Source organism: Pseudopodoces humilis, chromosome 9 (genome assembly GCF_049639895.1).
Source record: "Pseudopodoces humilis isolate 2021_Gansu_Grassland_sample_001 chromosome 9, ASM4963989v1, whole genome shotgun sequence".
Taxonomy (NCBI): Eukaryota; Metazoa; Chordata; class Aves; order Passeriformes; family Paridae; genus Pseudopodoces; species Pseudopodoces humilis.
The window spans coordinates 18,817,742-18,843,749 of record NC_142208.1 but is presented as its reverse complement, the minus strand read 5'-3'; the positions used below and the strand labels follow the sequence as shown (position 1 = coordinate 18,843,749).

The 26,008-nt window shown below is 44.6% G+C and overlaps 1 protein-coding gene across 1 annotated transcript; it reads left to right on the top strand.

Annotated features, from left to right (window-relative positions):
• Nucleotides 1–8,650: 8,650 nt before the first annotated feature.
• DRGX (dorsal root ganglia homeobox) lies at nucleotides 8,651–25,129 on the top strand. Its single transcript, XM_005520591.1, has 6 exons — nucleotides 8,651–8,684; nucleotides 11,315–11,412; nucleotides 11,701–11,802; nucleotides 14,367–14,539; nucleotides 14,849–14,961; nucleotides 24,867–25,129. Exons 1-6 carry the CDS (start codon nucleotides 8,651–8,653, stop codon nucleotides 25,127–25,129), a joined length of 783 nt encoding a protein of 260 aa, XP_005520648.1.
• Nucleotides 25,130–26,008: the final 879 nt, after the last annotated feature.

Below are 26,008 nucleotides of genomic sequence, written 5' to 3'. Positions count from 1 at the left end.
CAAGTCCTCTGTGTCAAGGAGTGTGACAGATAAGGAGAACAGACATGTTTCCCTTCAGGGAGGATCCAGTAGTTATTCCTCGAGTGAAAGAATTTTGATCTTGGTATACAGTTGCCCTGGTAAAGTGGAATGTAAATCTGGTAGCAGTGTGGTTCTAACTGCTGCATCAGCCACACCCAGCTGTGGGATTCAGTGTCATTGCCAAACGAATCTTGGGAAGCCATAGAGGGCCATAAAGGGTCTCCTTTTAGTGTTCAATTTCCCAGGCTGCTCTTTAGCACTTTTCCCTTTTCACTGCAGAAGTACCTGCAGTGTTTTAACTCTGTAGGAACCACACCTTGGGAGTGGCAAAATGCATCTACAGGGAGTTTGGACAAGGTTGTTTCTGAATGGTGACTTCAGCTGATGTTTTATCTCTGCTTCTTTTGGTAGAGGCCCTAAGAAATGAAGCCAGAAGTTTTTACTGGCAGCATTTGGAGTAGATTGGCAGAGGCAGGTTCTGTGTCCAACATATCTGATCTTCTGTCCATGCATGACAAATGCTTCCAGCACTTTCAGCTATGTATCAGCTTCATCCTTCACTGCTCAACCCAGAGAACTGCCCATTGTTTTTCTAGGATATCTTAATGTGTTCTTGTTTCAGATGCCAGGAAAAAAAGAAAACAAAATTTTCTACTGAAAAGCAAGTATGATTAATAAATAAATGATGGACGAACTGAATATTAGCTAACATAGTGCTGCCCTACAATAGGTGAAATATGCACAGGCAAGCTAGGAGCACTAGGTAGTTTTGCACACATTAAATTATTGTTTTTTCTGCACCACTCAACTTAGTCTTATTATGCCCCATTAAACCGTGATAATTAAAACAAAATATATTGGAATTGTTTATCCTGGACTTTGTAAGGAAATGAGGTTCATAATAATGCCAAGGGAAAAATTTACACTACACCACAACTTGTAATTAGGATAACAATTAAGCACAAGTAGGCTCTTTCTTTTTGTTGCCTTTTTTTTTGTTTTGCTTTAGAATAAAGGTGAATTTCTTTCTTATTCTTTAACTGTAACATGTAAAAATTCCAAAATAAGAAGAAAATCCTACTCATGGTAAAACTAAAGGGTTACACTGAGCCCCATGACAAAGCATTTGGTCCAAGTTTGGAACTAAAGTGGTCCAGGCATGTAGGGTATGTGCAGTCACACTCTGCTCCTTTAGGTGGGGAGAGCACTAAGCCTTGTCCTGACAACACGGCAGTGGGGTCTGAGTATGTGGGAGAGAGCCAAGGGTCACAAGAGTGGTCTCCTGTTTGTAGAAGTGTTTAAGGGATTTCTGGGGTGCTCCTTTCACAAGGTATAGATGTCAGGAAGGTGCTTCTTGGCACTGAAGCAGGAGAAAGGATATGCTGGGCGTGTCCTGGAACAGCAAAGCAGAAAGGATGGGCTTGGGGAAATTGATCTGAGATGGTTTATTTTTTTTGGGTGGCAGGGGGAGGTGGTGAGGGGGGAGTGGGCTGGGGAGGAAGAGAAAACTTCTGTGCCTGCCCTGAGGAAGCTGGATCACAGCAGTGCTGTAAGCTCTCTTCTATCCACACTGCAGGCTTGAAAATGCTGTTTGGTATGAGGCAATCTTCTAGGAATGCTCGGTGTTTCTTCCAGACTGCCAAGGGTAGTTACTACAGTTCCTGTTCTTCGTGTAGGAAATGGGGCAATTATTTGAAAGACCCATGGAGGATAGTATTTATTCATAGTCCTGGAGCTTTTCTCCGGGAAAGAGGTGTCTGGGTGCCTATGGTAAATTCCAGGGCTTACCCACAGATACCAAACCCTCCAGACTATCACCAGTCCCTTTCAGACTGCATATGCAAATGCCTGTATACATGTGGGTTCATTCTTATGTACACCTGCATATGCATTCATGTTCAGAGGCAGCTTCACTCCTGGCTCGTCCCAAAGGATGGTGCAATTTACCCAGAACTGAGATGGTGTGCTCAGGCTAATTCGAGAAGATTGTCACATCCACAGGGTGCATTTCAATGGCTTTGTGCAAAAGTATGTCACACCTAAGCCACTTCTCTCCTGGCCTGGAGTGCAGCTCACCTGCAAGGAGAGTAGTTAGTAGGTGTGAATTTGCCTTACCTTTGGTGAATGAGATAATTGTGCATTAAAGCAGCTAATAAAATGTTTTATTTCTTCCTATTGGGCTTATTGTTAGAAGCCATTCACAGAATAAGGGGGACTGCTAACTTTCTGTTGTCACAGGATGTGTGCAGCTTTAGATTCACACATATACTAACTTCCTTTATTCAGAGCTAGATCATGGCCTGCCTTATTGTGGAAAACAAAAGCTGCAGATTTTCCCTGAGAAAATGATCTGATACTGAGAAGTGACTAAGCTTTAACTAAACCCATGATTTGGTGGTGCTGTAAATTTAGGCCTTGTGACACAAAGCTACATTATGGCATAAACCCCAGTACACTGGTTCAGATCTGCTCACAGAAACCTTGCTTGGTTAACTATCAGGTTACATGGAATTGTCAGGCAGCACAAAACTGGTGTGTGTATTTAAAAATCTGTATAGACTTTTGACTGTGATCCACATTGTAATCAACTGTTCATCAGTGTCAAATTTTCTGCTGAATGTGCTGAGCCAGTGTTTGTGGCCAAGCAACTGTGTCCTCAAAAGCCATAGACTGAAAGACCTTCCCCTGGAAATCTTGATTCATATTTCTTGGTTGGAAGACTTGTTTTATCCAGGAAGAAGCACCTTTGTATGACATCTTTACTAAAAACCCAGACAATCCCCCTGAAAATCAGTGTTGTTTTGCCTCATCCCGGCATAGACCCATCCTATGCTCTGAGTCACTTGAAATACCATTTCAGCACAGGTTTGGAAAAGGCACAGCTCCTGGCAGAGAGCAGTGAATACTGAGGAAGGCACACAGACTAATCTTGTGTGCCACTAGAGATGCCACTGTTTTCCACTGAGAGGGAGGCAAGAGTGATTTATGGGCTGTTCATTGGGTGCTCACAGGCCAGCTCTATAAGGAAACATGCACACTGTGTCTAAGAGAGCTATATGGAGGACAGTGGTGAAGGTCTGTGTGTATCTACATGAAGATTGTCCTACCTGGATTGAATGAGTTTAACACTTGCAGGGACATAAGACAAGAGATCATAGGATCAGGCCTGGCATACTGAATGACTTCTCAGTGGTAGGTAATTTAAGATAATATCCCTTTCTGTCTCATGCACTTCTTTTACCATGTCATGAAATTTCTATCCAATTCAATTTGTTGCTTAGCCCTTTCCCAGGCTGTGATTAGAAGACTTTCCTCTCTGATGTTGCATGTTCCTTTATCTAAGGGTCATGTAATTTCTATCAACAACAGCTGTCAAATGAGAAGAAAATATGTATCAGTATATGCATACCAGTATATGAAGTCTCCATTAAAGGCAGAGGGAAGAGAGAGAAGGAAGGCTTACTTTCATTATAAATGGGACCAGGAACATAAAAGTTCAATTACCAGAATGCATTTGCTTTGTACATTTTAAACCTGTTGTAGCTACTGTAACCGGCACATGCAGTTGGGTCTAATTGCTGCTTTCCAGCTTGACCTAATTGATGCTCTGATCTGCAGTCACCTTACCTCTACAAGCCCATGTTTCATTACATTTTACCCTTGCTTCTGAAATCCTAAAATTCCCATGGGGAGAGATAGACTACAGCAATCTAGAGCTTTTGTGTATGAACTGACAATTCTTTCTCCCCTGTAAATTTCTTCATCTACCCATGAGCAGTGAAAATACAGTAGGTTGACAAAGAGACTTACTAGTTAACCAAAAATACTCTTTATTTAGGCAGACTTAACTACTTATAACTCACTGGGAGTTTTACTTGAACTCTGAATGAAAACTGCAGTGATATAAAATCAGCTTAGAGATAATTTCATAGCCTAATTGGGGTGTTTATATTACAGGACTGTGCTATTCTCAGTCTCAGCCCATAATTGCAAAGAAAGAGTTCTCTGGTGACGAATGGGTCAGTATTTTCCATGGAAAATTATTTCAAGAAAAGCTTTTGGAATATGAAAACCTCATGGTTTTAGCTTTGAATAAGCATTTCAGTCATCATAAAAAAAAAACCAAAAAAAAACCTCTAATGTCTCCTGCAGCTTTGATTTCAAACACGTCACATTCTTCATTAAAGCAATCATTGTTAAAACAGAGGGACATAAAGCAACATAGGATTTATTCCTTCATTAAACTGATGATCCGTATATGAAGCCAATTAACATTATGAGTCTGGTGAACATCAAGTGTAAAGAGGTTACAGAAAATTAAAAGCAGTCACCTTGGTCTTTAGATAAAGAAAGAACACTTTTACATTATAAATTATAAGAGTGTCCAAGCGGGACAAATCGGCAAATTTGGTTAATTGGAAAATACATTTTACTGCACATGAATTAGGGTAAAATAACCTTTTAGCTGCTAGCCTTTTTCTGTGGTCAGGTGTTGAGAAGCACGGGAAAGGAAGCATTTGGACATGGAAAGGCAAGAGAGCCATTTCATCAAACTGAGCTGTTCCTTGAGTTTTACGAATGATCCCCTCAAAGCTCAGTGCTTCCAAGGAAAATATCCATTCAGTGATTTTGCTCAGCAGTTCAGCCCTAGATTTTGTTTTCATGGGTGAAAGATAAGAGGTGTGTTTGTGTGTGCAGCACAGGAACAGTTCTGCTCTAAGACAGACACTATCAGCAAAGTGTCTATCCAGAATTATACTTATTTGGACTTTTTCTTGCAGACCTAGTAACTAATATTGATGCCACAATAGTCACAGTAATAACAACAGTAATAATAATAATAGGAATAAAAATTAAGTTCATGACGGAGGCTTTAGGGACTTTACATAAAAATGTAATTTTTTTCCCGAAATATTGTAACTCTGTATGTTATTGCATTCTTGTTTTTAGTGCTTGCCTTTGGCAGCTGGATCAGAAGAACTACCAGAGAGAGATACTAGACATGATCCCAAGCAACTTACTGCATATTTTTTCCAATGTGGTCCCAGATTCGCAGGAAAGCATCTGCAGCAGGGGTACACGGAGGGACGCAGCTCTGCCGGCAGCCTTTCCCGGGGGAGGGACGGGTGGAGCGGAGCGGGACCGGGCTCGGAGCGGCGCCGGAGCTCGGAGCGGGGCCGGGCTCGGAGCGGGGCCGGGCTCGGAGCGGGACCGGGTGCGGAGCGGGACCGGGCTCGGAACGGGGCCGGGCTCGGAACGGGGCCGGGGTTCGGAGCGGGGCCGGGGTTCGGAGCGGGGCCGGGTGCAGAGCGGGGCCGGGTTCGGAGCGGGGCCGGGCTCGGAGCGGGGCCGGAGCTCGGTACAGGGTCGGGCGCGGAGCTGCGGGCGCTCTCCGTGGTGCTGAAGCGCCGCCGCCCCGGGGCTCCGTCCGCCTGAGAGAAGCACCCAGGACTCCCCAGCGTTAACTTTTAATTATGTCAGCCCCGCTTTTCGAGCATTAAAATTAAACAGACACCGAGATGGCGAGGGGTGGGGGATTATATATTGCTTAGTTATCTCCTTGTTTTGCAGCTGCTGGTCCTTGGGAGAAAGTTGAGTCTCGACCGGCTCAGGCTTCTTCTTCTTCTATTTAAAAAGCGGCGACTTGGAGTGCTTCCCCGTGCTCCATTCCGCCTTCTCCCCCTCCTGTAATACGCTGAACTTGCAGGCTTCAAACTGCTTGGGAAAGTGAGTCTTGGAGCCAAAACAGCAATGCAGCCCCCTGACAAGAGCAAGGCCTGAGAGCGCCATAATGAAGTTATTATTATTTTATTAGGGGTTCTTATGATAAAACACTATCTTGCTCATCTCTTCCCGACGTCAGAGAAAAAGGAAAAGGCACATCTGTCTCTGTGCAAAGGGATCCTACAGTACCAGCCCTGTGTGCATTTTAAAGCTCAAGAGGGAGAGACGGGCAGGGGAGATCCAGGCAGCACCTCTGGGTTATGGCCTTCTTTTTAAGGTTGCTTGACCTTAAGCTTGTGCTGCTATTGAGTGCAGTCAGATTCAGAGCATCGGTCTTTGATCTTGGATGGTGATGTAAAAGCCATCTCAATTCGTAGTATACTTTACTGCTCAGTATTGCCTGGATGGTGAGCAAATATCTGCTGTCAAACAAAAGTATTCCTAAGTGTGTGTAGACATGTAAACATATATGAAACACGTGAAGACAGCCTTCTATATCTGTTACTACTAGGCTAAAATTATAAGTGAATGGATAAGATAGGATCAGATCAAATCAATTTGTATCTCAAGTAAAATTAATTTTTGCCTTGCTTTGCTGAAATAATGCTTCACAGGATGGGAACATAACTTCAGCTTGAATATACATTAGGGGAATTTCCACATCTATGCCTAATGTAAAAGAGCAGGTGATATTTCTAAGGCTTATTAGTGTTTATTTAATGAGATCATATGTACAGAATCAACTTTCCAAAGACATCATCTCTTCAAAATCACTATTTCTGCACCTGTATTGCCTGTATCCATCTCCTTTGCTCTGGTATGAATGTGCTGTCTTTAAACTCCCATCAGATCTAAGAGAGCCTGTGTAGATTTGCTCGCCCTTCCTGCACAGAACATTACAATCTTTATAAAATATTAAATTTGTGTAGTCTGCCGGAGAAGCAATTGTTCCAAAATAAAATCAGCAGTCTAGACGAAACATAGACACCAGAACTTATCAACAGTTGTCTGACTTACATCTTCTGATGCATCTTGAGTGGGTCATAATACCAACTTTATTTTCAGTGGTGCATAAATTAATTACACGCATTTAATAACCAAAATATCATTATATTCCCCCTTTAATATCATAAAGGCTTTACGCCAGGGAAGCACTTAATGTGCAGGGGGCCATAACAGGCTATTATCCTTGTGTAATGCTATTACAGAACCAATTATGCGCCATTATACTTGCTTTTTTTGCAGTTTATGTGATTTGATCCAATCCCGCGTCCCTGACTTGAAAATTTCATCTGGGTACTTTAAAGTCTAATTTTCACCCGGGCTGAGGCAAGGGCCATCTCTCTCCGCTGAGCCTATGTCTCGGATGCATTTTAAAAGTAATTGCGAAGGGTCCCGCCGCATATCATTTGCAGACGGGAAGCGAGCATAAATCCAGAGACCCCTCGCTGCGAACAAAATCAAACTTTGCCGTGGTACGATCGCTTGGAAAGGCGAGGCGTGTGCAGAGCGGCCCCCCAAAACCCATCCGACGGCAATTACCCGGCGCTCCGGCAGCACCGGGGTGCGGGGCAGCGCCCAGGGGCACCCCGGGGCGGGGGGGACACGCAGGGGGCTGCGAGCCCCAGAGCGCCAGCGCTCAGAAAATAATGGGGTTGTGGTGCTGCTGTTCACATTCCTGGCGTTTGCTGAGAAATGACGGGTTTTTCTTTTCATCCTCTCCACCCCCCCTGCTCTGCACACCACGTGGGCCATTTGTAGGGCCCAATAGACCTATCCAAGTTACTCACTGTAGACAGCGCTGGAAATAATCAGATTAAGGCCAATTATGCGTGAGATTATAAAGGCAAGTGCTGAGAGGCAGAGCATGCTGTAGACAGATATAAAGACATCTGGCCACTTCCAGAACTCCACAGAGCCCTTCTGTCTCTGCAGCCAACAACTCACAGCGCCTTATTCTAAAGCAAAACACCCCCAAACCTTACCGGTGATTTTTGCTTCTGTTCGGTTTAGGTATGGATTACTATATTCATGTACCTTCTGGATTTTTTGTTTGTTTGTTTTTAGTATGACTGCATATAAATTTGAATTGTCATTTGGGTTTTTTTTTCCCTGCTGAGGACATTGGCTCCCAGTATGTTGGATGCTTTAAAAAGAAGGCAGCTTTTAGGTTTAATTGCTGTTTATTTAGGCAGAATAATTTAGATTTTCTTTTATGCAGCTCAATCTTACCTACATTTTTTTTTCTTTATGTAACTGTTTGCTCCATAAAGGAATATTTGAGATAGATAGATAGATAGATAGATAGATAGATAGATAGATAGATAGATAGATAGATAGATAGATAGATAATAGATAGATGATAGATAGATAGATAGATAGATAGATAGATAAATAGATAGATAGATAGATAGATAGATAGATAGATAGATAGATAGATAGATAGATAGATAGATAGGAGAGCAAGAGTGGCACAATCTGCTATTCCAGGCAGAAAAATAAAACAACTAAGTTTTGCTGATTCTGGTTTCTGTACGCCAACCACAGAGTTTTCTGCCTTTGGCTTTTTAAATTCGTTGCACAGGATTAGACACTACTTTCTTTTCTTCCTCTGGGATGGGCTTTAGGTTTATCAATGAGTTTCTTCAGGTGTTTTCTTCTGCCTCTTCACCTATTCTATTCTTTCCCTCTGTGTCTTCAGGTCTGCAGGAGGTACCTCGGCTGCGTCGCGGTGCCCGACTGGGGAGCTGGTGCCGGTCGGTCGGTGCGGGGGGTGCGCGGGAGCCCCGCGCCCCGAGGGCTGGCCCCGACCCCGGCCCCGGCCCCGGCCCCGGTCTCGGCCCCGGTCTCGGCCGCCGTCGGGCTCGCAGCTGCGAGCAGCGGGCGCGCACCCAGCCGCAGGGCCATGTTCTACTTCCACTGCCCCCCGCAGCTAGAGGGTGAGTGTTGTCGCACAGAGATGTGTAAGGTACAAGAGCTGAACTTTGAGGTGTCTGTGGGTGGAGGGTGCGCTGGGGACGGGAGGAGAAACTGTGACCGAACTTGCGCCACGACTGTCAAGTACAAATACGTGCTGGGATAAGATGCAAATTTATAGAGACAACTAAATAGCATCCTTTTCCTTTAGAAAATACAGCCATATCCTCTTCCCTCTTCCTAGCTTTCCCCTCTTGTCACAGGAAGGAAAGACGGATTGAATGACTTTTTTTTTTTTTTTTCCTTAATTTGATTCCTGCTGGAAAGGGCTTGGTTTTACACCCCCACCCCCGTCATTTTGCCACCTGCCTCCCCTCTGTGGATAGCGATCCCGCAGTTGAGCCTCAGGCTAAAAGAGAGATGCTTTTCTCCCCTCCCAGCACAGATGTTGGTGTCATGGCTGTAATCGGGACACTTTCAGGACGTGGTCACGCCTCCTCCCTCCAGCCAAAGGGACCGCATAAATCTTTAATGCTATTTTACAAACATTCTGTGGGAGGATGGGGAAAAATGAGGTACAACAGAAGAAAAAAAAAATAGCGGAAAATAAATACTTGGGAGGATGCTTTTCTTTGTGTTATTGGTCAGAGACTTTTTTATTTTTATTATTGTTATTGTCGTTGTTGTTGATTTCTTTTTTAAAAAACTGGCAGCCTTCAGGATTTCCCCGTGTCACCCCCACAGATACCCAGGGCCCTCTGGCCGCGATCCCCCGGCCGCTGCCCGTAGTGCGCGGAGCATCCCCGGAGCTGCGGCCGAGCAGCAGCAGCACCCGGCGGGCTGTCCCGTCCTGCCCGAGCACTGCTCGGCGGGGAGGGAAAGCGGCCCTGGCCCGTGAAATCCCCTTGCCCGGCCACCCCGCTCCTTGCACGGGCATCGCCCGCAGAGAAAGGGGCTTTCCCTGCGGCGGTGCTGGCAGGAAGAAGTGGTCCAGCGGTTTCATCCCACTTCGGGGGAGGGTCAGCCCCTCTTTAAACACGGCTTCCCAGGGCCAGTGGATCCGAGCCGGTCTGTGCATCCCGGCTGGAATATTCGCTCCCCAAAGTTTTCCCCGGGCGGGACAGGGGAGCCGGACTGGGCAGGACAGCGCTGGGGTCCCCTCCCGCCGGTGTTGAGGCGGCTTTGTTTGCTAGTTTTCGGCAGCCAGCTTGGGAAACGTGCTCTTGCTTTGGCTTGCTTGTTTGTTTGTTTGCCGTGTGTTTGTTTCTCCGCTGGCAGCGTGGAGCCGGTGCTGTGTTTGGCGGCCCGAGACGAGCAGCGGCCCGCAGGCAGCAGCTTCTCCCGGCGCTGTCCGGGGCCGGCCCCTCGCCCTCCCGGCTTGGGCAGCAGCGGGGCGGGGGGAAGGGGCGATCTATCCTGACAAAGAGTGAAAACAGCGTTGGGCATCACAAGTGGAAAAAAAAAAAAAAATACACCTCCGTCCAAAGCCCCCCCCAGGCACCCATCACCAAACCAAAGAAGAGGGAGCAGAAAAGCTCTGTTCGGCCAGTGTTTGGGCAGCCGGGGAGGCCCGGTGCTGCAGGGAAAAGACCGCGTTCTGGCGGCCACCGGGACATTATTTTTTAATCTGTGATGAGCCTCTCCCAGGCCCACATGGAGTGAGGTCTACACAAGGAGAGGGCTCGGGGCCTTGTTTATCTTCCAAATGATGCTGTAAGATGTGCGGTGACCTCCAGCCACACACCCCAGAGCACTGCAGGGGCAGGTCTGTGAGTGGGGTCACAGGGACATTCAGCAACGCTTCTGGGGCTGCGGGTACTTTTCTGTTCCGTGAGGGTTTATTTTGGTTTTGTTTTGTTTGTTCGTTTGTGGGTTTTGGTTTGAGGGTTTTTTTTTTTGTTTGTTTGTTTCCTGTTCGGGGTTGTTCGTTGTTTATTTTGTACTTGTTTTTTTTGTTTTTATTTTTTGATTGTTTTTTTTTTCTTTGGTTTAAGTTCTGAGTGTTTTTTTGGTCTGTTTTGTTTTGTTTGTGTGGCTTTTTTGACAGCGAACAGAAAAGGAGTGACATATTTCAACACGGGCACGCACGGATGATGTGTGACTGGGGGAGCCACGAAGGCCAGGGCTGCTCCATGGAACGTGGTTCGCATCCCGGTGGCCCATCTGCCCTCTCCCGACCTCCGTCTGGGGAGAAACCCCCGCTGCCCCAGTCGGGCCCTCGAACGCCGGTCGGGGAAGGGCCGGGCGGCCTCCTCCAGCCCCGCTATGGACTGCCGGGGTTCATCCGGGGCCGAGCCGCCGCTGCCGGGCTGTACCGAGCCCCGAGCCCACGGGCCGAGCAGACGGGGCCGGTTCGGCCGCTCCCGCGGAGAGGAAGCTGCCAGCGGCCCCGCTGCCTCCTGGCCCGGGCAGGGCCTTTGAGAGCTGCCGTCCGCACGCCTATGCCAAAGCTTCGTCTCTAAGTCCCTTTATAGCACAAATGACCCGAAAAATACTCTTTCCCGGGACGGGGTGAGCTGCGGGCAGCAGAGCCCACGGTGCCCGCAGCAGCTCCGGGGTCGGCGGAGATGGGGCAGCACTGCCGGTCCGGGGGGCTCCGTGCCCGGCTCCGTGCCCGGGCACTGCGGCCCCTAACGCGGCTCTCGGCCCGCAGGCGCGGCCCCCTTCGGAGGACACTCCGCCGGCGACTTCGACGACGGGTTCCTGCGAAGGAAGCAGCGCCGCAACCGCACCACCTTCACCTTGCAGCAGGTAGGAGCCCGCTTCTCTCTGCACCCACTGCCCCGCTTGCCTGCACCACAGCTGCTCCCCCGTGCCTGCTCCTGCCAGCCCCCAGCCTCCTTCCCGCATGCCCCGTGCCGTGCCAGCCCCATCCTTCCTGCCCCGCTGCCTCCATGATCCCGTTTTCATCATCCATGCCTGGCAGACACCCCCGTGGGGTGCCCGGATCCCTCACAGATCCCTCACAGATCCCTCACAGATCCCTCACAGATCCCTCACAGATCCCTCACGGATCTCTGCACTCCTTCCCTCCATCAGCTCGAGGCCCTGGAAGCTGTTTTTGCTCAAACCCACTACCCCGATGTGTTCACTCGAGAAGAGCTGGCTCTGAAAATCAACCTCACGGAGGCCAGGGTGCAGGTAAACATCCTGGGGAATTACTTAACTCGGATATTCAAACTGGCAAACTTTTTTAATTTTTTTTTTTTTATTTGACATCATGACTGCAGAGTGCACATTTGGCCAAAGAACGCAAATGAAGACGATCTGTCATTTTCATGATGCACTTTAATAACATCAACATAATGTGGAATATTAGATTAGGTTGATTAATCGGTCATTCATAATTAACTAGTGATAATGTTCTACACTAATTTGTCCGCGTCTCCAAGGTACTAAATTACATCAATGCACATCCATTTCCTTGCTTTTGGAGGGGGGGCGTGGTGCAGAGAAAAGAGCTGAGACGTGATTCTCCAAAGCAACTATGACCACTGTTGAGCAGCGGGCTTAGTCAACTGCAGGGAGCCCAGCTGCCAGGAAGAAAGCTCCTGCACCTCTCCAACTTCTCTCCCTTTCGCCTTCTTGCTAAACACTTAATTTAGGCAGCTAAAGAGCCTGCAGAGCAATTCCCCCACCTTTAATATGATCCAATAAATACAATTGGCCATGATTACTCTTTCCACAGCCACACTTTTCCAGCCCTTCCGTTCCTCCTTCTCCTCACCTTTTTCCTTGTTGTTTTTTCTTTCTCCCATGTGTTTGTTTTTCCATATCCAGTCCATGTATATGTGTATGTGCTCTGCTAAGAGAAGCAGTCCTGCAGTTGTCAGAGATGGATCCCTGTAACTCTTCAGGCATCCACCACAGAGTTGCAAACCATTTTTTTTGAACACAATTATGCATTCATTTTTATTTATGGGGCTTTTCTGCACACTGTTCTTCTATTTTTTTTTTTTTTTTTTTTATTTACGTGCTTGGGGTTAAGACTATGCAAAGATCTAATTGTAGGAAATATAATAGCTTGCCTTTTGTTCCCTAGGGTCATGTTAGTATCTCTTAAAACCCAATGGCTGAAGAGAGATAATGGAATTCACCACAGTAAATTGGGGATTGTAAACAAATTATTTCTCCTATAATCAGATTATGTGATCCTGATTATTAAATCTGAACATGAATCATTGGTCATATGCGGGCAAATTAAACTGATTATTATTTGGAAATGAAAATCTCCTTTTACCACTGCATTGTAGGTACTGGCTTAAAAAAATAATAAAAAATGCCATTTTGGCTATTGGTGCCTAAAGACTGAACTGCAAATTGAGATAAATGGGACAATTATTGAGCATTCAGAAGTGGAAGATCATAACTTCTTCCTGAAAGGTGCAAGGGTGAGATAGGGGTGGTGACAATTAGATTGCTGAGAACTGGTGTTTAGCCTTGTTGTTGGCTATTATGCTAACAGACAATAGATGCAAGCATTTGTTTAGCCTGCTTTCATGCAGGGACATGGGGAAACACAGAGGATGGGAGATATGTTTACATTTATACCCCTTGCTCATTCAAATATGATTAATGTGCTATAAAGCAGAGTCTTAATCGAAGATGATGTTGTCAAACAATAACTAAATAGGGAAATAAACGACTTCATCATGCTCTTTCCTCAGAAGCAGGCGAACTGTCAGTGCAAAGTCATTAAAATATGATAATGAAAAATAGCTCAATTAAATATTGTTATAGCTGTGACCTTCATTCAATTAAGACACAAGAAAGTGTCTGCATTTTGCTTTGCATTTAACTGTTCTAAATTTAGAATATAGATAAAATCATTATTCAATGTTTGCTGATACATGCAATTAAAAGGCAGCTAACTGAAATGGAATTGGAGAAGGAGAAGAATAATAATAACAATCTTGCCTATACTTGAATTCATGTATTAAAATGTGGATTTCCTGACCTCAAAAGACGCTTGGCATTTTCCACCTCAAACATGGTGCTTTCAGCATATCAGCTCCAAGGTTAATAGAAAAAAAAGTTTTTAGACTAATAGTCAGGTGAAAAAAATCAAGAATATGAGTATTTGTTTTGCATATGGGAAAAAAAAAAAGGTTTGGAAACTCGTGTTCTATTCTGAGGTCATAGTGAGGCCTAAGGTGGGGGGCAGTTGCCAGGCCACATTATTAAACTGCAGAATGATGTTCCAAAATTAGTATTTATCAGCTTTTTAGTCCTCTAAAAGCAGACTGGACATGAGAGGAAGAACAGACAGTATCAGCCCTCTCCAGAAAATGGGCTGGGTAAGACAGCCAGATACACACCTTTTCATTTCTGATGAGAGTGCTTAGATATGTATTTAACACCATCTCTAGAAATCAGTGAGAATTAAATGTGTCATAAAGGCTTGCACGTGATTAAATGCTTTGCTAACTGGCACAGTAGTATCAAAACTACTGCTTTTAAAATTTTTGTTGTGACATGCCTTTTGAATGTCTTTAGACATTGCCGGCTTCTTTTCCAGATGCAGATTTATTACAGATACAAATGTAATCCTAAAACTCAACTAGAATAACAATGGGGATACAAAATAAGAGAAGGATTTAGCCAAGCTACTAAATGACAGATTTCACTAGAATAACAATTTACAATCTCCTTGCTTTACATTTGGCTAAGCATGGTTTTCACCTAGGATTGCTCTCCTGCTCCAGGTGTGGTTCCAAAATCGAAGGGCTAAATGGAGAAAGACAGAGAGGGGTGCTTCTGACCAAGAGGGCTCTAAGGAAACCATGGCTGAGGTGGCACCTCCTGCGAGGAATTTAAATTCCCCTTCTCCAGCAGATCAAACCAGGAACAAAAAAGAGGGTCTGGAGATCCAGCAGAGGTAAGAGTAATACATTTTGTCAGCTGTTTGTCTGTGGGGTAAGAGTGCCTCATACGTGTGTGCATGCATACAGATATTCTGCTATGCCTTGACCTTCAGGTTTCATCTTTAGAAAATGAGGTGTTTCTAGTGCAATCCACTGTTCCCTGTGGAGATGCTGAGGAGCTGGTGGCTGTGGGAGGCTGATGTTGTCCAGCCTGGGTCACATCTAGTCGGATGCTGAGACACCAAGGTGTTTGTGTGCATGCACAAATAGAATCAGCTTTTGGTTCTGGTTTTGTAAGGAAGTTGTTTTCTTTTCTCCGTCAGCCTGAGCCGATCAGTGGGTCCTACAGGCCCTTTCTTCCCTTCCTGTCTGCCGGGGACGCTTCTCAACACAGCCACCTATGCACAAGCTTTATCCCATGTCGCCTCTCTAAAAGGTAAATTACTTTACTTGACCTGGGTGTAAGCTCAAAGAGCATCCCTTTCAAGCTAAGTGGCATGGTCCCACTGCCCTCTGCGGGGAAACCTTTGGCAAATGGCAGATCCCTCTTTCTGTTTAGATTGGTAGTCATTGTACTGACTGATTCACATACTGAAGTGAGTCTCCTGTTGTATCCCACAGCATCATTTGTGGCAAAACTCCTTCATTTTACTCTTACAGCTACTTTTCATGAGGTCAGGTTTTCTCTCAAGGAGTGAGATGTCTAGGGTTTGCTCCTTTCAAGTTTTTGTTGCATATGCTTTTTTTAAGAGTTAAATTTATTCTAATAAATTAGTTATATTCATCCTTTTGCATTATGTAGTACCTGGCACCATTACTGATGCCTCATCCGCTCTTTGCATGTGGTTTCCTTTGCAGTGCTTCTCTGCACCATCCAGACCTTTCTCTTCTTGGACAGGAGGTTCCCTCTGAGAACTTGAATAAAGCATGTTCCTGGGGACAGGGGAGGATACAAAGTAGCTCCTCATTACCTGGGACCCAGCCTTCAGGAAGGGTACATCCCGTGTCTATATGCTTTCGGTTTCCAAAAAGCAGCAGTATGCATCTTTTAAAAATAAATCACCTACTCATCCATTAGCTGTTCTTAGTCTAACAATTTATAAGACTAAGGGTGTAAGCAGGATGAATTCAATTTATAGATTTATAGGATGCAAAGCCTCATAGCAGTGCCAAGCACAAAGAGGCACATACATTTACTCTGTGTCCCGATGTGCTGCAATAACTTGTGAGGAAAGTTTCTCAGTTAAAGACCTCCCATTATAAAGAAAAATGTCCTCTAATACATCTCACTGGATTCTCTGGCATACCTCATGCTCCTTGTATTTCCAGTTAAATCAGCACTGCCAAGGTATATTCCTGAAGCAAATATTTGGAGCTCCTGAGTTGTGTGTTAAGCCCAGTGTCCTGCCCCCTGCACCCCCTTCTCTCCTGCCTTTCAAAAAAAGCTGAAGCCAGACACACAACTCAATTACTGCTCTTTTGGTAGGTGGGAAAAAGAGCAGTTACTGCTCTTTGGCTGGGACCTGGAATTTTGAATCGGGAAAGGACACACAAGTGTGGACCTGAACCCTGAACTTAAAGGTTTATTGTCACCTGTAAGTGGGCAGCAGCTGTTTGGAGGGCCTGAGTCCTCTTGCAGGGGTTGCAAATTTTGACTTTTTCCATTGGGCAGGAACAGCTGCTCTGGAGTAGATACAGCTGAAATCTTTCAGGCAAAAAAATTGTTCATTGATAAATGTAGTCCCAGGAAGGTTGAAAAGTGTGGGAAAAGGTTTTTTTCCTTAAAGTTTATGTTGAAACATTTTCAAAACTAAATGCATTGTGTTCTCACCTGTTTCATGTTTAAATGTAGCTAAATTTTAAGAAAAAAAAAATAGCAAAATATTGGCCAAATTAACAAAGCCAAGCAAAATTAAATAAAAAAGGGGTGAGGGGTTGGTATTTTTAGCTGGTTGGTTTTTTTTTGTTGTTTTTGGGGTTGGATTTTTTTTGTTGTTGTTTTTGTTTATTTTTAATTTTATTTAGTTGGAAGACTTCCTGATACTCTTTTCTTTGATTTTATAGCTAAGCCACTAAATTGAGAAACTAATAATTTGCTCTTTTTTGCTTGATTGAAGTTTTACAACCTAAGGGCAGAAAAAGTTCTATTCCTGAATCTTCTGTAGATATTAAATAGTCAATTGCACAGACTAAGAGACTGTGCCCCTGAAAAACTGGTCCCAAATGTAAATAGAGATTTTTTATTTATACAATTGGTATAGGAATAGTCAGTTATCAGATGCCTGCATATTGTCTTTGTGAATGTTGTGAGTTATACATGCAGTTCATTCCTGAAACATCTGTTTTGTATTTCCTGCCTGGCACTAGAAATCTCCAGGTACATGCAAGGGGACTGGGATAAAGTATTATATTTTGGGATAAAGAATTTATATTTTATGAGATCCAGTTACAGATTTGTGCATCTGCGTATCCACCTACCAGGAGCTGTGCCTGTCAGCATGTTGCTATCCTTGCAAGGGATGGGTAGCCTGAGCTGCTGCTTTGACGGGAGCTCTTCTTCTGCTGCTGATAGCTGCTAGGTCTTAGTAATGTCAAATTCTGGCTTTGGGGTTGAGGGGGAAGAACTTAACATTATGTGAGGGGTGATCTATACAAGCAGAGAATAATTGTAACATCTTTCTTGTGGTATTGATGTAGGGAGTATTGTATCCTCTTTCCCCATCTCATCTCCACAAGCTCCTCTTTCCCCATTTCTCCAAGGTTAAGTCAACTGGGCTGGGGTAGGGCTGTGCACAGCAGTGGCTGAGCTTTGGTCCTGTTGACTGGTGACCAGGGCACCAGCTGTCTAGAGCTTCTGAGCAGACCAAGGGTACCACAGGCCTAATGCACAGTTTGTTTTCCTTTGGTATGGAAACTCCAGGTTCATTTAAACCAGTGTATTTGACAGCACAGCCAAGCTCATGTGTCAGTCTGGAGGAAAAGATAATGACTGGGAAGGAAGGAAAGGACAGGGAGAGACACAGTGTTCACAAAACCTTAAAATGACACTGTCATATGCTCGGTTCGGTTTGTTTGACTCTCCCTTTTCATTTCCATTTGAGACAGGAGCTGTGTATGTGTGGGTAACATTATATGTCCTTATACATCTTAATTAAGGGACCTAAGCTTCTCCCTTGAAAATCTAGTAGCATTTTGCTGCAGAAATTATGCCAGAACCCTGCCATAGTCAGTCTGGAGTTATGGGACTTTTGTCACACAAATCCCATAAAACTCAGCACAGGGCATAAAGTTATGCACTGATTGGTTTTTTGATTGCTTGGAAAAGGGAAAATCCAGCAAGTCGAAAGGTTTTCCAAAATTTTGCAAGTTTTATTGAAGAGTGAAACAACTGAGAGGTCTTCCCAGTATTTTTCTTGTGCCAGCCATGCCTTGAATCTACCAGGAATTCTCTGTGCTTTTGAAAGCAAAATATTTGCTCCAGAGTCATAACATTATTTCACTATGAAAGGATGCATGACCCTGCTTTCTTCTATGAAAGTGTCAAACCAAATGCAACTCCTCTGTGTGGATCTTGCAAATAGGAATGTACTCCCACCATTGGGAGAACGATCCCAGCCAGTAAAGGGAATCACATTCTTCAGTACAGCCAAGAGAGCTGCCTGCAGAAAAATGAGCACTCTCAGCACATCAGGTTCTACTAGGAAGTGTAGGCTCTTTTCTTATTCTTTTGAGGAGACAAGATGTGTTTTGTTGGACTTGTGAGCCAACGCTTCCTGGTGTTGGTGAGTAATATTTCACTGATGCTTTAGAAGAACAATTAAAATCAATACAGTGAATAACAAGTGATGATGGTGATGTAAGTAATTAATAGTTATTTTATGCTCTCAGGGGTCATTTTTGTTCTGTCATCTGAGAGTTCTCCATCTTTAGTAAAAAAAAATAATACCTCTCTTTTTCTGACTTTGCTTGGCTGCAGACCCAGTTTTCCAAAGCTAGATAAAGAGCTTAGTCCGTAAGGCACTGGGATCTAATTTGTAGTATGAGGATGTAATAGTTGAGGGTGAAGTTGGTCTACAAGAGACAGGAAACCTCAAGACAACTTAGTCTGGGGCAGGAAATAAGTTTGCAACTTTGCTTTTGGAAAGCCTGTGAAGTGCTTGTTAGGCTCTGGACTCCACATGTGCCACTTCTAGGATATGGGGATATTGTTGGAGCATGAGATCTGCTCTGATGAATGAGAAGAATGCTGTTTTACTTAAGCACTATGCCCCATGAACTCTGCTCTCTCTGAAACCGAGAATTTTTTTTCCCATCAGAGTGAGGATATTGGCATCACAGGACGTTCTCCTAATAAAACAGGCTGGCTATACTATGCAAAGAAAACTGTTACTCAGAATATAGACTTTTCCAGAGAAGAGTATATTATCACTAGCCAGTTTTTCTCTGTTTCTATCAAAATTTCTCCATTCAGCAATACAACAGGCCTTTTCCTGTCTCCTGTCTCTCTGAAGTTTAGCACATTGGAGGCTGTACTCAGTAGCAAGCATCTGTTAACTACTGTATCATCTCCCTGTGTACTATTCCTTCAAGAAATACAATTCCTCATTTGAAAAATTAGCACAAGGTCATAATTTCTGGGGTATACAGTGTTTCCTGCTTCAGGGATTTAGTGCTTCATCACTGGCCATACTTAGGAAAAAGGTTGACTCACAGAGATGAAATTTCTGTGAAATTTTTATCTGAAATTGCCCTGATTTGACAACTGTGCTACTTCCTTGTGGTGACTTCGGTAGTTCCGTGATCTTCCAAGATGAAACACTTACTGTAAGCCAGGCATCTGCAGTCCATTTAGTAGATTTAATTGCAGACCTCAAAGATGAAGGGAAAATACTTGTTTTATTTATGGGCTGTAAAACTATAGAGTCATCTGGAGAAGCTGGTGTTCTGTGCAGAGACAGACCTCAAAGTACCTTCTTAATGGATGACAGCATGAATGCAATTCATTAATGCAGAAGATGTTATTAATGGGTGTAAACAAGAATCTCCGTTTTTCAGCGGATGTGTTCTACCATTCTGGTGGCTGAGGCCAAGAGTGTGTCTGTTACGTTCCGCTGAAATTTCCCCAGACCCCATGATGAGTGAAGTGCATGAGGAGAGAAATAATTACACTTGCCAGGGAATTACTTTCATAATTCACCCACAGCTCTGCTCTGTGCAAGTTCTAAAGCTCCGTTGGTTTTCACGGCACCTCACACCACTGAAAGAGAATGCAGCTGCATTACACACATCCAGATGGGTATTGCAGGGCACAGTTATCAGGCTCTTTTATGGTTTGCTGCTACTGTGGTTGCTGTTCATATTAGGGAGGCTTAATTGCAGTATCCAGGACAAAGCCCTAAAACATAACTAGAACTGCCCGTCCATTACATTTCAATTTCTATTATGGAAAGATGAAGGGAATTTGCCCAGTTCCATCGGGCAAATTCCCATTGCCAGCACTGAAACAAGTGTTCAAGGACCTAACTCACCCTTGAACTGGTGTTTACTGAATTGAAGCTCCGCTGTTTACCGTAAGACTGGGGGATGGGAATAAAACTCTTGGGGTCCTTTATTTTCAGTGCCAGTCTTGATTATGGATTTACTGACTTTTCTCATGTAACATAGCCAATAATATATTAAGTGGGTTTGTTTGGCATTTTTCCTAGTTTATCTGCCATTACGGCTTCAGAGAATCTAAGACATTTCTTTAGTTTGCTGCAGGTGCACACACCTTGAGAAAATTATTTTGATTCCCGTATCACAGGTCCCCAGCTCTAGCACGGCCCTACCACACAGGTAGACATTTTTGGTCTTTGTCATAAATACTAGGAAATTACACTAGGAATTAGTGTAATTAGTAGGAATTACACTAGGAGCTGTAAGAACCACGGGTAGTGAATGGGTGCTGTCGTGTTCCTCTGGGACAAATCTTGATTAGGTTAGTGGACCTCAGCTGGGCAGGGGGTCCTGTTGGTGAGGTTTCTGAGCTGACAGTATTGAAAGGACTGGTTCTGTTCTCCCAGATTTTCTGTGGGCTTTGCTGCCAGCCCTCCTGCCCTAACAGGCAAGTCCTGACTTCAGATTTTTTTTTTTTTTTCCAGAGAGTACTATTGGCACAAAGAAAGGAGGATGAAATCCTCCAGTTCCAGTGTCGAGTTATTTAGACAAAAAGGCTCCTGATGATAGAGCAACTGAGCCAGATCATCAGCTCTTCGTTGTTTCCACTGGGCATGTAGGGGGCACAGCCAAAATTATAACATTTGGACTCTGCTGTCACCTCTGAAGTGCTCTTCCAGCCAGAACAGGGTACCTTCCACATTTCACCAGTTTCTCAGTAGAAGGAGAAACCATCTAGTATAATTCCAGCAGCCTTGAGGCTATTCCAAATTAAACTGAGACCATCCGATGCTTCTCCATTTCAGGCATTGAGTTCATGCCTTTCTTGTTCTGAGCACTCTGATTCAGAGCACAAGAAGATCTGGATAAAGCCGTTTCTGTGTTTCCTGCTTTTTACTTAGGCTTTAATAGACAGAATATTGGTGTCATCTGTGAAGTGCAAGAGGGATCTCCCTTTGAATCAGCTCCCACTGGTAATCAACACTATGAACTTGAGGTTGTTGTTGACCTTCCAATCCTTATGAAAGGGATCAGAGCTGAAGAAAAACAGTGTGACTACTATGAGAAAATAACAATAATTAAATCAAACATAATATTTTTTTCTGAAAACTAAACAGCATGCATTGAAATACCTGAGAATTTTAAATGGGATTTTTTTCTCTCCTTCCCTCCATGTCTGGTTGTCATTCAGCTGTCCATATCAAATGCTGATATGCACAAATAATGAAAGAGGAAAGGAATGTGGGGTTTGCCTTTTGGAAAGACTACCTATTAAATTCTTTAAGCTCTTGACTTGAAACACAAAATACATAATTAAAAATTTATATTAATATTTATGTATCAGCATGTGCCTCACTCCTATCCTTCTGTTCCCACCTGAAATTGAACCGTGGAACTGCACAAAAGAGTCCACAATGGAAAATGTAGATCAAATATTGTTACAATTTAAATATGATGTTGGCAGAGACAAGACAAAACTAATTTAATTTTTCCTGTCAGTCTCTGTAGTAGATCAATTAAACTGCCAAGTGGATCAAATATTTCAGACTGTATTTATTACATTAAGTATTTATGTTCAGGCTGGGCATTTAAAGTATGATCTCATATAGGAATAGGAGGAGGTTCAGATCAATCCAGCAGAATTTGCTGTAAGTTAATGGAAATCTAATCGTGTATTTTAATTTTGTGTACAGGAGGCAGTTAGTCCCTGAAAGAAATCAAACAGTACCCTGTCCATATTGCAGCAACTTGATACAAATACTATTAAACTTATCTCATACTATTAAACTTATCTTAGATTGTCACAGATGTTGGTGGGAGCTGGATCAAGATCTAGGGCTAATGACTGAACCCTCACTGATTTTGATGGGAGCTGGATGCCTGAAGTCCTCTGAAAAATCAAAATAAGTAGGGACAAGTCCTTCCTTTCCCACTGTGGGCTCAGGGCTACTTCAATAAGGTGTTAAAAACCACTGCTGCCTGCTGCATATGGATGCCTCTTTCTTGGTCAGCATCACTTTTCTAGACATTGTGGGCTCACTGATGGGCAGGTGGAGACCTTGGACTCCTGAGTGACCCATTGCTGGTCTTGGCTTTGTGCTGGCAAAGTCCAATACATTTCACTGGACTTATTACCTGCAGATTCGGATGACTGCAAGGTAGAGTCAACTGTCTTTACAACATACATGAAAAAGGGACAGGGCTAAATCCTATTCTCCTCTATTCTAGCTGGACCCTGGAGCAAATGATGCTTTTTACTTTAGTTTTTTTTCATGTGTGAGCTGTTTGCAAGTATTTTAACCTCAGTGAAAATGAAAGGAATGATTTTTGGGTGAATTATTGCTAGAGATAGCTTAGTTTCCACCACAGGTAACTGCACCCTCAGGTTGCAGAGCCACTAGGTAATATCAGGGCTAATTATTAAGCAAAGAGCTTAGGCTGGTACTGAATACTGATAAATATTTTATTCCTCTAACAACAGAATGAAAGTTATTCTTAGGGGATGGAGCTGATTCTGGCTTTTTTGAAAAGGGAAAGGCTGCTTTCCACTTCTCTCCACCTCCCACTAAGCAATGTCTGTGCCCAGTCCTGGATTAGGCACTGCAGGGCAGCCCTCCCCTCAGCCTGGGAGCTGAACAGCTGTGCTTGAAAGCCTCATTCAGTTTCTTTTAGGAAGCAGCAGTGCAAAGGCAGTTGATGCTCCTGCAGGCCTCCTGGCTCCCCCATCTCCAAGCAGAACCTGAGGATAGTGGGGCTTGGTGCAAAAGACCTGCTGCAAACTGCAGGGACTCTGAAGGGCCTCTCCTCCCTCTTGTTAAAACAGTGGCTGTGATTCAACAGGGCAAAAAATTAATTTAATGAGCAGGACTGGTGATGGCAAAAACTGTAAATTGTGTTATTTCAGTAGATTTTATTATAAACCCTCCTGTGACCTGCTCAAAACAGCCACAGAATTCAAAACAGAGGTTCCTAGAGCTAAAAGCAAAATAAGCAGAGGATTTTAGTCAAGTGCTGAAACTTGCTTGTGCTTAAATGCCTGGACCCATGGAAATGTTGGTCTGCTGATCATATGCTTTATCAGAGAAGTATTACAAAAGAAAAATGTTCTTTCCAATTATATTAATAAGCTGTCCTTTGTAGATGCTGTTCTTTGAAATACGAAGAATACTTTTTCCTGAATGTTACTGGCAACCACAAATCTCTCACAATTGCTGTGGAGAAGTCTTGCCAACATCTTAAAAACAAACAACTGGCTGCCTTCATTCCTAGCAGATGGGTGCTGACCCGTTGCTACCAAGAGCAGAAGTGTAAAACTCCGTAGGTTATTAGTTCCCTCACTTAGTCATGAGCCATTTAACTCAAATATTAACTGCAGAAATTAAAGCAAGTCCTTGGCTTGGAAAGATCAGGGGAAGATACTGCATCGTGTCAGGATGTGTGTGGCTGGGCTGTTTCTTGTTGAAAGGTAGCATATCAACAAAAGACAGGCTTTTGCCAGGGGTGTACCTGAGGATGTGGAGTTAGTGTGGCCTCTAAGACCCCTGGAAAAATGGTTACTGATGGTGTCTGTTTCTTTAACCAGAGAGTAAATTCAAGAAGTAGCTCAGCCCATCCACCCTCCTACTCCTCTGGCACATTCTCCATCATTCAATAGATGCCTTTAATCTGGATACCAGTATGGCTTTTTGGATGGGCTGTGTGTCCTACCCAGTGATCAACCTACACTTCCAGGTGTGCTTGTTTGGGAGCTGGCCCAAGCTCCAGCATTATCAAAGAGAAACCAGAGGAAGAGCCTGCAGTGTTCCATCTCAGGAAGGCAGCTGGTGGAGTGAGGACTGCCTCTGTCAGTGGGTTGCAGGGAAGATTTTGGCTTCAAGAGACAGAAATCACTTCATACGCTCTCCAGTGTTTTCTTGCCTGCTTGGAACAGCCATGTATCTCAAATGACAGGGTAGAGATGCTCTGGCCCATCTGTCCTGATGGCACTCTTAAGCTGTATCGCAGCAGGAACTTTAGGTAGCCTTGGCTCACCTCTGCGGGCCGTTCTCTTTGAGGTGTCACCCTTTTAGCAATGCGTAAAGGTAGAACAGGCTCTTGGCAAGTAGACATGGTTCCAGTAGTTGGAAGAGGCCAAGGAAAAGTATTTCATTTTACAGTGAGGTAGGAGAAGGTCATCATAACAAGTGGAATATTTTCACCTTTCTCTCTGCTGTAATCTTTCAGGCAAAGATAAGTGGCAGAACTCCTACACTCACTCACCAAACGCTGCTGCCCTCATTGATCAAGCTCAGTTTGCAGGGGGAGGCCAGGGGACATGTCCAGCATGGGGCTGATGGCAGCCACAGAACAGCAGCTTGATATGAGAGGAGGCAATGAGCTGAGCCTTGCTTATGAGGAGATCTCCTGTGTGATCTGAACTTCACTGCTCGCTTCTGTCTCTACTTCCCTCTTGCACTCCATTGTCACCCTGGATGACTCCCAGGGTAAGATCCTTCTTACAGGAGGATCAGCAGAACAGAATATGGGTGTTCTAGCCCTAGTGATCCAGAGGACACCTGTGTACTTACTAAAGGTCAATGTACCCACTAAAGGTCAACCCCACCTCTTCAGACTGACCATGGAGGGAACAATCCGTTTCCATGACCTTCCCCAGCAGTGATGGTGCCTTCTCTCCTTCCTCCCCAGGGAGCCCTCTGTGCTCGTGCTGCGTTCCAGACCCCATGGGCCTCTCCTTCCTGCCCACCTACGGCTGCCAAAGCAACCGCACCGCCAGCGTGGCCGCGCTGCGCATGAAGGCGCGCGAGCACTCGGAGGCCGTGCTCCAGTCTGCCAACCTCCTGCCTGCCGCCAGCAGCCCCACTCCTCCTGCCAAACCCGGCCCCGAGGGCAGCCAGGACAAGCAGCCCTCCCCAGCCAAGGAGCACATGGAAGGGGAGAAGAGCGTATGAGACCGGAGTGGTGCTGCCCCTCGGCCCAGGGCAGTGACCCGCCGCCGGCGCTCTGCCATGAACTGCAGTGTGGCCGTGCCCAGTGGGACATCGTGGTGCCACCAGGGACCCGGCACAGCTGAGTGGCCTCTTTGGCTGCCTTTCATGCACCCTTGCTTTTCTTGTGTCGCTGTAGGTTCATTTCCCTGATTTATCAGCACTATCTGTGTTTGGAAATGTTCGTGAAACTGTTTTTATTCCCTCCCCTGCCCCATACATCCCAGGGACACTGAAAGGTCCGGGATCCCGGCTTGCTCCTGCACATCTCGACTTCCCATCCTGCGTGAAATGGATGGCTGGAAGCAGCACGTCACTTCCAGATGTGAGCTTTGGGGCAAGAGATGCACCCAGGCACCAGTTACTCCACTGCACACAACAGAGGGGAAGGAATATCCAGGTATATCCCAATTTGGCCTGCTATTTTCTGAAGGCATTTGACTTTAACCAAACTTATCCCAGGCAATCCAGGTGTAAGAGAAGCAGAAAATAGAATAAAACTCTTCATAAATTTTTTTTCCTTTATTTTTTTCTTTGAAAGTGAAACTTCCCATGGAGTAGATTATTGGGAAATGGCTGAGATCTGTTTACTTGTGACTAAAATCCTTGCACTGGCCTGTGTGTGAACATTAGTGTATTACTCTTGCCATTCTCTGGGTTAGACGTGAAAGACACATGACTTCAGAGTGGAATTCACAGCTTCAAACAGTAATGCTGGTATTTAATGGAGAGTGAATTGTCTCTAGATCTGCACAAAGCTGGGGGTATTTTGACATCACTGTCTTGGAAAAGGAGACTGGAAGACAAAAATGATCCTTCATTGCAAGACTGCAGATATGATTT

Bases quoted from the DNA above. Each gene is read 5' to 3' on its own strand.
- DRGX (XM_005520591.1), top strand. From the start codon at position 8,651: ATGTTCTACTTCCACTGCCCCCCGCAGCTAGAGG. The intron at 11,803-14,366 runs GTAAACATCCTG...CTCCTGCTCCAG, and splicing joins TCACGGAGGCCAGGGTGCAG to GTGTGGTTCCAAAATCGAAG. The intron at 14,540-14,848 runs GTAAGAGTAATA...TTTCTCCGTCAG, and splicing joins GGTCTGGAGATCCAGCAGAG to CCTGAGCCGATCAGTGGGTC.